The 10,585-nt window shown below is 43.9% G+C and overlaps 1 protein-coding gene across 2 annotated transcripts; it reads left to right on the forward strand.

The window, feature by feature from the left end:
• Nucleotides 1–238: 238 nt before the first annotated feature.
• Nucleotides 239–9,621, forward strand: LOC128473529 (glycoprotein-N-acetylgalactosamine 3-beta-galactosyltransferase 1-like). Of its 2 annotated transcripts, none has more exons than XM_053455780.1 (4): nt 239–339; nt 1,644–1,821; nt 3,923–4,581; nt 9,129–9,621. In XM_053455780.1, exons 2-4 carry the CDS (start codon nt 1,656–1,658, stop codon nt 9,345–9,347), a joined length of 1,044 nt encoding a protein of 347 aa, XP_053311755.1. In that variant the 5' UTR covers nt 239–339; nt 1,644–1,655; the 3' UTR covers nt 9,348–9,621. The 2 variants fall into 2 exon arrangements, with proteins under 2 accessions (XP_053311755.1, XP_053311756.1); XM_053455781.1 differs by having other exon boundaries at nt 1,644–1,709.
• The last annotated feature ends 964 nt before the right edge of the window (nt 9,622–10,585 follow it).

Genomic DNA, 10,585 nt, shown 5'->3' on the forward strand with positions numbered 1-10,585 from the left:
ACTCGGGGGGTGTTTCTGAATACAAATGACAAGGTGTTTCAGTAATTTCACGTACCCAGGGAAAGAAATGCACTGGAACACTGTGCTTGGATTGAATGTGTTCCCTAAAAATTAAAAATAAATTAAATTTTTATTGCAATGTTAAGGACAGATTGGACAGAGGGAGCACTGCGGTCGCTCATGAATACTTTTTCAGCAACCACTCGGCTCCCCTCATTCTCCTCCCTGAGGCCTCTAACTCGGTGACGTCATATACTGGTGCTCAGCAGTGAAGCAGCGTGCACCGTGGCAGAGCAGCAAGACAGAGGCCTCGTGCTCCTAATGCAAGACTTCTGCAAGGTAAGTGAACTACAAAGGGGGTAGAGGGTAGATAGTGAGGAACGGGGGTAGAGAGTAGATAGTGAGAAGGGGGAAAGGGGTGAGAAGAGGTAGAATGAGTGAGATAATCAATGTGTGTATGAATTGTGTGAATGAGTGAGAATAAATGATTGTGTGAATGAAAGTATGAATTAATGAGTGACTGCTGTGTTTGTGTGTATCATAGATGTATAATTGATTTGTGGAAAGGCAAAGATGGCACAAGCAGGGTGTTTGAACCTTGGGGACCAAGATGGCACAGGCAGTGTGTTTATGGGACAAAGATGGCACAGGTAGCGTGTTTATGGGACAAACAGGGCACAGGCCGGGCTGTTTGGGCACAAAGTCAACTCATGCTGGGCTGTTTGGGGACAAATATATCAAGTCCTATGTGCGTAATGTGGGTGCTGGTCAGGTTCTATGTGGGCAGTGTGGACGCCAGGGATGCATTTAGGGGGTTTTATCTATACCTTCAGTGCTGAGTTCACATGTAAATTTCAATTTAACAGTTTTGCAGATATGCCTTATACCCCTGTATGCCTTATACCCCCAGATATGCCACTCTGCCCTCCCCAAATATGCCTTACATCCCCTATATGCCTTATACCCCCTGATATGCCACTGTGCCCTCTGATATGCCTTATACCCCAGATATGCTTTATATCCCCTGATATGCCACTCTGCCCCCTTCAGATATGTCTTATACCCCAGATATGCCACTCTGCCCCCCCAGATATGCCCAATACCCACATATATGTCTTATACCCCAGATATGCCACTCTGCCCCAAATATGCCTTATACACCCTGTCATGCCACTCTGCCCCTCAGATATCTTATATCCCCTATATGCCTTATACCCCCCTGATATGCCACTGTGCCCTCTGATATGCCTTATACCCCCAGATATGCCTTATACCCCAGATATGCCACTCTGCCCCCCAGATATGCCTTACAGGCTTACACCCCTATATGCCACTGTGCCCCCCCCTGATATTTGAAATGCATTGTTCTTGATTTTTTGTTGTTATTCTGTCTCTCACTTTTCAGATAAACCTACTATTAAAATTATAGACTGATCATGGCTTTGTCAGTGGGCAAACGTACAAAATCAGCAGAGGATCAAATAATATACACCTGTGTGTGTAATCTCATACTCTTCATAGTAGGGCTGCAACTAACGATTATTTCTCGTTTTTCCTAACCTGCCCCCCTCCAAACGTCACTGCTTTTTTTGTAAACCCGAAAAAATAAGTTTTCAATGCTTTTCTTGCTTTTTCCTCTTTAGGACTGATAAAAGATGGTGTTCAAGTATTTACAACCATCTTGGTTGACCTGTGGATGTGGCTTTATGGTAGGCTTCTTCACTACTTTCTACTTTGTCAGCAATTTCACGGATATCGGAGAACCGAAATTACATTTAATGCCATGGAAACTCAAAGATGCAGACATATTTAAATTATCAGGTACATTAAGCAGCTTTCAGTCTAATAATCTTAAAATCTAAAGTCTATTTAGTTTGGGTGGTCTGTCTATCAGATGCGGGCGGTTACAGAATCTAGGAGTAGTAGTGAGGCTGAAGTCCCAGCCTTTCACATTTGATACCAACTTGCATAAAATGATGTGCGCTTTTTAATATTTGCCTGGAAATGCAGAGGTCCCAAGTCTCCGGGAAACTCCAAGAACGAAATGTGGTTGTTTTTCCTACCTCCCTGATGTACGTAATAATAACACCTCTCTCTCTCTCTCTCTCTATATATATACCGTATTTGCTCGATTATAAGACGAGGTCTTATACCCCTCGTCTTATAATCGAGGTCGTCTTATAATCAGACCTCAAATAGGTCTGACTATGAGACAACTAAGATCCAGATCCCCCGCAGCTGCAAGGGACCTGGATCCTCCTGTCCCCCCTGCCCCACTTACCTGTACTTCTGAGTCCCCGGTGTGTAGCTGGGGCAGCGTGTAGATGTCTACGCGATTCGCGTAGACAACTTCCGCTGCAGCCGGAAGGAGGTGTGGCTAGCAGCGGGAGTTGTCTGCGTCCATCGCGCAGACCTTCCCCAGCTGTCAGAGTCAGGGAAGGTCTGCGCGATGGACGCAGACAACCCCCGCTGCTAGCCACGCCTCCTCCCGGCTGCAGCGTAAGTGTGTGGGATCTACACGCTGCCCCAGCTACATGACAGAGAAGTCAGAAGCACCGGTAAGTTTTTTGGGGGGTGGGCGGGGGAGTGTTAAATGGGGGCATAAGGCATTTCTGGAGGCAGAGTGCTCTGTGAAATGCCTTTTAACCCCCTTAATGCCACTCTGCCTCCAGAAATGCCTTTTTAACCCTCTATACGCCACTCTCTCCTGAATGCCTTAAACCTCCCTATATGCCGCTCTTCCCCATAATATGCCTTTTAACCCTCTAAATGCCAGAGTGGCATATAGGGGTATAAGGCATTTCTGGAGGCAGAGTGGCACATAGGTGGTCAAAAGGCATATCATGGGGCACAGTGGCATATAGGGTTAAAAGGCATATCATGGGGCACAGTGGCATTTAGAGGGTTAAAAGGCATATCATGGGGCACAGTGGCACTTAGAGGGTATAAGGCATTTCTGGGGCAGATGTGCATAACTGGGGGGCAGGTTGGAAAATAGAAGGAAATAAAACCAAAATATTTTCTCAATCATAGCTTTTATTAAAAAAAATAGTTTAGATGAATTAACATTTACTGGTAAAACTTTTTTCCTATAGGGTTGTCTTATATTCGGGCTTTTTCTTTTTTTCCGAAATTAATATTCAGATTTGCAGACATACTGCAAGAAGCCAGAATAATGCTTTTTTTCTCTGCGAATCCTTCTGCAATATTCTGCCTTTTTGTGGAAGTACTCGGATGGCCAAATTTGTTTGCAAGGTACGATTCAAAAAGAAATTTCCCATTGAACTTGAAAATACTTGTAAAGGTTTATCATATCCCCACGAAGATATTTTTTCTCCAGAGAAAGCAATCCAAATTTGGGCAGCCTTTCTTCATAGCTGCAGTTTTTCATTTCCTTATTCATTTTTGTAGCCCTGCTCTGAACCCTTCCAGTATGTCCCTTTTTCTGGTGCTCAAAACTGCACTACATAGTCTATTGTCAGCAAGAACACCCAAATCCCCTTCCATAGAGGATTTACCCAACACAACCATTTCGGGTATAATCAGCATTATTTTTTTCTTACCCAAGTGCATCATTTTACATTCATCTGTATTAAGTTAATCTGCCAATTAACTGCCCATTGTCCTATTTTGTCTAAATCCTTTTTCAGAGAAATGACATGCTGCTGAGACTTTATTACCGTACATAAATTTGTGTCCATTACCTTTGTCCAAGTCATTGAAAAATAATATGAAAAGAACCAGCCCAAGGACAGAACCCTGAGGCACCTTTGTCCATCTGAAAAAAGTCCCATTTACAACCACCCTCTTTAATCTGGTTGAACTCCCACCACTGGCTATGTGAACATCAGCTTTATGTTTTTTAGCAGCACACTTGTTATACAGTTAACTGATTTTATAAATTGCCCAATTTGTTTTATAGTAAATAGCAGCGTGAGCGAGGAGCTTTCACAAAAAGTCAGAGTGCTTTGTTGGATAATGACGGGACCAGTTAACCTACAGACCAAAGCTATTCACCTAAAATACTCCTGGACTCGACACTGCAATACAACTTTGTTCATGAGTTCCACTGACAGTGACTTCCCAACTATTGGTCTGGGTACAAAAGAGGGGAGGGATGAACTTTATTGGAAGACTATCCGAGCCTTTCATTACATACACGAACACTACTTTGACCAAGCTGATTGGTTCTTGAAGGCAGATGATGACACATACGTGGTGATGGAAAATTTACGTTTCCTGCTCTCCAATTATACCCCTGACCAACCTGTATACTTTGGCAAGCGTTTCAAACCTTTTGTCAACCAAGGCTACATGAGTGGAGGAGCTGGTTATGTACTTAACAGGGAATCTTTAAAACGTTTTGTGGAAGGATTTCGTAGTGGTGTCTGCACTCACACAAGTTCTGTGGAAGACCTTGAGTTGGGAAAATGTATGGAAAAGATGGGAGTTACACCTGGAGACTCCAGGGATATGGCAAAAAGAGAGACATTTCATCCATTTACACCAGATTTTCACATAAATGGTCGTTTTGAACCAAAGACCTCCTACAGGGAGTATTGCTTCTATCCTCTAATAGAGGTAAGTGTTCACACTTTTAGACATGCTATTGTACAAACTTATACATAACATTGGAGGACCTTAACCCCTTCAGTCCCCTACAGACGTACCGATACGTCCAGAAAACGCATTTTAAGATACTGATACATCCTGTACATAACGCAGTGGCACGCTCCTGTGCGCGCCGGAAATGGCCCACTTCCGCTCTCAGGAACTATCCCACATTCGAGGCAATCCCCAAGTGCCACCCATCTGGGAGCAAGTTTGCGGGATCATGTGACTGTTACTGCAGATGTTCTGCCTCTCTCTTCCATCGTTGTGATCTGGAGGAGACAGAGCATCGTATTAGTGATTCCTGCTGTATGTGCTTTTAAACACCTTGTCCAATAACCCCCCACAACCTAATTTACCCCAATTAACCCTTCCCTCCCCATGATCATCATATGAAAAAAATAAATAATAAGTTTATATATATATATATATATATATATATATATATATGTACAGGGCCGGCCCGACAATGGAGCCGAGTGGGGCAACCGCTCCAGGCCCCAAGCCCTTTTTTTAAAGTGAAAGAGAGAGAAAGGGGCGCTGAGCGGTTTTCGCTTACCAAGCTGTCAGTACCCGCTCGGCGCCCCTCTCTCCTCTGCGGCGAGTCTCCCTGTTCAGTCTCGGTGCCGGCTTGTAATGCTGAGTGCCGGAAGATTACCTCATTTTCGGCGCTCAGCATTACAAGCCGGCACCGAGACCGAACAGGGAGACTCGCCGCAGGACTGCTGAAAGGTAAGTACAAGGGGGGGGGTTAAGGGTAGATAATGGGGGGGACAGGGAGGGAAAGGGTAGATAAGGGGGGGGGCACGGCATTTTAAAATTCGCCCCAGGCGGCATTTTGCCTTGTGCCGGCCCTGTATATGTAGTGTTAGTTTAGATTAGTTTGGTGGGAGGTTAGAGGGAATTGGGGATAGAATAGGGTTTTAGGTAACGGGACAAAAAAAAATAGCGTCAGGTTTTAGCAATTGGGTACACCTACGCCTAAGCAAAATTGGGTCCCCCCAAATATGCCAAACCCGGTCTTCCCAGCTTTCATTGGGACTCTTGGTATCAGATGAGCCATTGATGCCAGTGAGCCAAGAATGTTTTTTAATTTGATGTTCACCCCTGACTTTTTTGAGCTGCTAGCAGCTCAAACAAAAATGTATGCGGCCCAGTGTCAGACAGCTGACCAAGGGACGGGATATACTGTCTCCTTCAGAATCTATGAAGGGGAGGACAGTCACCTTGATCCCCCTGGCTGCCCACAATCTTTGGGCACTAGTGGGAAGACAGTGTGGGACCTGCTGTCCCCCTATTTGAATAAGGGCTACCACCCTTAGGAACATAGGGGTGTAGATCTTTCTGACCAGTATCTGCAGATGTACCTGGTGCTGCGTAAGACTAAGACCTGGTACAAAAAGGTGGCCATTTACCTCAATATGCCACTGGGAAGATCTACACCTTCCTAGAGTTCCAGCTCAAAATCCTGAGGGATATCCTCTTTGTGGAGTCCATCCCAAATGTGCAAGATGATAATGTCCTGCGTCTTACCTGCAGGCCTTTTCCTTGCACAATCCCCCTCACTGGTGCCAAACAGAGGCCTCAAAAAAGAGTCTGCTACAAAAAGGGTATTAGGAAGGACTCCAGGTACAACTGCCCTTCATGTCCCTCTTTGCCAGGACTCTGCATCTATTAGTGCTTCATGATCTACCATACCAGGTTAAATCATTAATTATATATATATATATATATATATATTTTTTTTTATTTTATTTTTTTACATTGCGTTAGGGTGAGCCACAAGGGGAAAAGGGGGGTATTTTCAATTGGCACAATTCCATAAGTTTTTGCCCTGCAAATTCCAAAAAAAAACATATGCATAAAAACCTTTGCGTATTTCCGTAATCAGGAGATGCGGCTGAACAATTTAGGCTGGATTTCTCTGCCTACCACATACCCTGTGCCAAAAATCCTCAGCAAACCAAATGGTTCTAACCAAGAAAATTGTCCAAATGATCTTGATGAGATACTCTGGGTTGTCTGCTTTACAGAAATATATACTTTTATGCCTAAACAGGCCCAAATGTGGCGTAGGGCTACTAAAGCAATATGTAAAAATTTCACGTTTGGAATCTATAACGCGCGTGGTCCAATTTGTGCCCTGTCCAGAAAACCACAAAAAACTATGCATGTGTGGTATTGCCAAAATCAAGAGAAGCAACTAAAAACTTTAGGCTGGATTTTTCTGCCGTAAAACATACCCTGTGCAAAAAATCAGAAGAATCCTACAAAATACTAAGTGTAAAAAAATGCAGGAAATAATTTCTGCAGCCACCTTTGACAGCGATTGGTGGCCAAATAGCTGCATGAAGAGTGTATATAGTTTCCATGGGAACACTATTTGCAGGAAAGGGGAATATTCGCTGAACCGACATACCACAAAAATTGAGGTACCAAAACTCCCTGGGACTGAAGGGGGTAATAACGCATATATTTACACATTCTCTATTTTCTACTAACATTTCTTCAACATTTCTTTAACCATTGTAATTCAACACGTCAAATCTGGAGGTGCAGTGTCAAGGCAGGATACCGTTACTCATTTAGCCACGAACAGTGGTATAATACTCTTTGTCACAGAAACACACTAAATAAATTATTGTGAGTATACACATTTCTTTTATTGCTGTAGCACAGTGCTGTCAAACATTGTTGGTCCGGGGGGCAGGATTTTGTTAGACCAACAAGGTGAGGGGCTAGACAAATATTAGCACAATTACACATGCACACCCATACTTATGTCCACACTGGCACATTCACACACCTCCATAGCTCACAATTACAAATACACACTCATACTAATGCACACTTACACATATACACTCACACTAGCGCACACACAATACACACATTAAAACTATCATCACACCTTCACATCCATATACAGACTAGCACTCTTACACATACAGTCTTACACTAACAGATACTCTGATACTTCACACACATGCCTGGAGTTCTTCTCCACTGTGCTCCTGTCTCTCAAGCTGGACCAACCTTGTTTGAAGAATGTTGGACCCCTGGGGTGAGCATAGGGTTGGTAGCGCCCTTGTGCTACCATAAATAACACACACTAACACACAAACAGATACACACTCCCAAGGGACACTAACGCAAGGCTCAACTCTCATGCCATACGCTGACACACACTTACACTAACACCATACACCAGGGCTAGACAAATCCCAGGCGCCATGGCGACAGAGATATTTGTCCTGGCGCCTAGGTTTTGTCAGCCTCTTACATCCAGAAAAAATTATGGATGTAAGAGGCTGAGTCACCACACGGGGGCGCTCCCACGGAGTGATCCTGTAGGCTGAAAACGCGGTTGCTGCAAAACCAGCAATCGTGTTTTCAGCTGCCACAGGCAGCTTCAGGAAAGGGGGTTGTGTGTTGATTGGGTCCTCACACAAGTGTGGGGACCTGACCCAACACCCCCCAGCTGTCTGATCGCTCCATGAGAGCGACAGTGCAGCGTTAACCCCTCCAATGCCGCGATCGCGGCATTTAGGGGTTAATTCCCGTTTTGTACGGGGCTCTGCTGCTGGTGGTCTGCTTGGAAGCCCAGGCAGACCAGCAACAGCAAAAACGAGCCCCCACAAGCCCTTTGATGATTCCTGTAGGCATGGAAGCCTACAGCAGTCATCAAAGACTCCCCCCTGCAATGGCTGGTCTATAGACCAGCAATTGAGTCCAAGGTGCCAGAGGCAGCTTCAGGGACAGGGGAGAGGGTTCTTCGGTCTCCACATGAGTGTAGAGACCAGCCCCAACACCCCCCTGCTACCTGATCGCTCCCTGAGAGCGACAGTGCAGCGTTAACCCCTTCAATGCCACAATTGTGTATGACACATTCGTGGCATTGCAGGGGTTAACATTTGTCCCCACAAGCTTGTGGGGACTAAATATCAGTCAATGCTGAGCTCCAATAGAACATCAGCATCGAAAGAGTTAAAAAAAAAAAATAATAATAATAATAAAAAAAAAACAGCACTGACCTGAAAGTCCAGGGTGGTTCCAGGTCAAACGCTGTGAGTTTAGTAAGTGGGCTGATAATGATCAGATCACTCCTGACCGACTGTTAGTTTAAAAAAATCCTGGCTCCTAACTTTTTTACCTGGCGCCTAGATTCACAACAAATTTGTCAAGCCCTGCCATACACACACACACACTCACTCTACCACCATAAACATATATATATATATATATATATATATATGCGACCACACTGTGTGCCCAATACGTGTACACCTACCTTAGTGTGCTCCTGGCAGAGAGTAGCAGGTGAAATGTGATGTGATATTCTCCCCACACACCATTGTATAGACTGGTTCCATGCTCATTGACCCGTAAGTAGTAAGATGAGATATGTGTGTGTATACCCCTTTCTCTCTTTCACTCATTATCTAATGTATTCAGCGGTTAAAAGTTTACATGAATATTTTATAGAATTTACAATGTTATATTCATTTATTACACAGGGTCCTCAGTGCTGCTCAGACTTGGCCATATCCTTTCATTATGTGGATGCGGAGCTTATGCACACGCTGGAATATTTTACCTACCACCTGAGGCCTTATGGATATCAGTATCGTTACCAACCTCCACTGCCAGAGAATGCAGCTCGACTCGTGCTACAAAATAAAGAAGAAAATGTGACCTCACCTTCAGTCTCTGCTAATCTCCAAACTGGACATTAAGTGTTTTTTCCAACAATATGTATAGAGAAGTTTTCTTGTCACTTCTTACTACCTATTACTAGATTAAATTATTACTGGTAGTCTTTATTGAAGACACACTAGTGACTTGCTTGGTTTTCTCCCGATGTCAATTCTACCACCTAACAATTGTGAATGAATGTTTAAAGAATCTACCTCCTTTCCAACATATCGAGGGGTTTGGGTAACTTAGTATCAATAATCTTTTTTATTTTAGGTAGCTTATTACCTTTATAGCTGTCCATCAGTTACAAAATCGGAAAAAAATAAAAACCTTACCAACCTTAAAACTAAACTGTTAATATTGTTAACAATAAATTAAGTTAAAAAATCCTGTTTTCTTTAGTAGCTCCAGTGCATGTCGATTAAATTGTCATCCCAGAGCAAGAATCATTCTGAAAAATGTAACTGAGAACATGCATGAATCTCAATTGTCTTAATATGGAAGAAACATAGAAATGTATGAGCAGTATAATCATCATGGAGGAGAAAAATAAAGTTTTCTTGCGATAAATAAAGCCCTATAGTATATCATATAATCGAAGGACATTTGTGATAAAGGTTGACACATGGACAGAGCAGTCGAAGGATCTTGCCTCCATGTGATCCCAGTCCAGTCCCTAAAGGATAGTTATCAAATACGCTCAAGTGATATGACTACTTTAAGGAAGTCTATTCAGACTTACAAAATGTTTCAGGTTTATTAGGAACCAAAATTGCAGTTTTATTTATAGCAACAACACAAAGGGTTCATCGCTTAGGTGCCCTTGCTCTCCTATATTTCATAAATACATTAAAGAGCATCCTTAAGCCTTCAGCCCCCCTGCTTACCTTGCTCCATGAATAAGTGTTCTGGGCCTCCAATGGCAGCAATAGAACCCAGAGCTAGATTACCGTATTTGCTCGATTATAAGACAAGGTTTAATACCCCTCGTCTTGTAATCGGGGTCGTCTTCTAAATCAGACCTCAAATGAGGTCTGACTATTAGACTAAGATCCAGATCCCCCGCATCGCTGCATGGGAACCTGGATCCTCCTGTGTGGTAACCTCAGCTGCTGCCGGCGTCTATCACCGACCACCGGCGAAAGTGCCGGCAGCAGCCGAGGTTGCATATGCGCGTACCTTCCTGCTCCCGGGATAGCCCGCCCACTGCGGGGAAGCAGAGCCGGTTGTGGAGATTGCTGCAGGACCGGGACCCGGCGGCACTGTGCCGTCCCAA

This window comes from Spea bombifrons, chromosome 2 (genome assembly GCF_027358695.1).
Source record: "Spea bombifrons isolate aSpeBom1 chromosome 2, aSpeBom1.2.pri, whole genome shotgun sequence".
Classification (NCBI taxonomy): Eukaryota; Metazoa; Chordata; class Amphibia; order Anura; family Pelobatidae; genus Spea; species Spea bombifrons.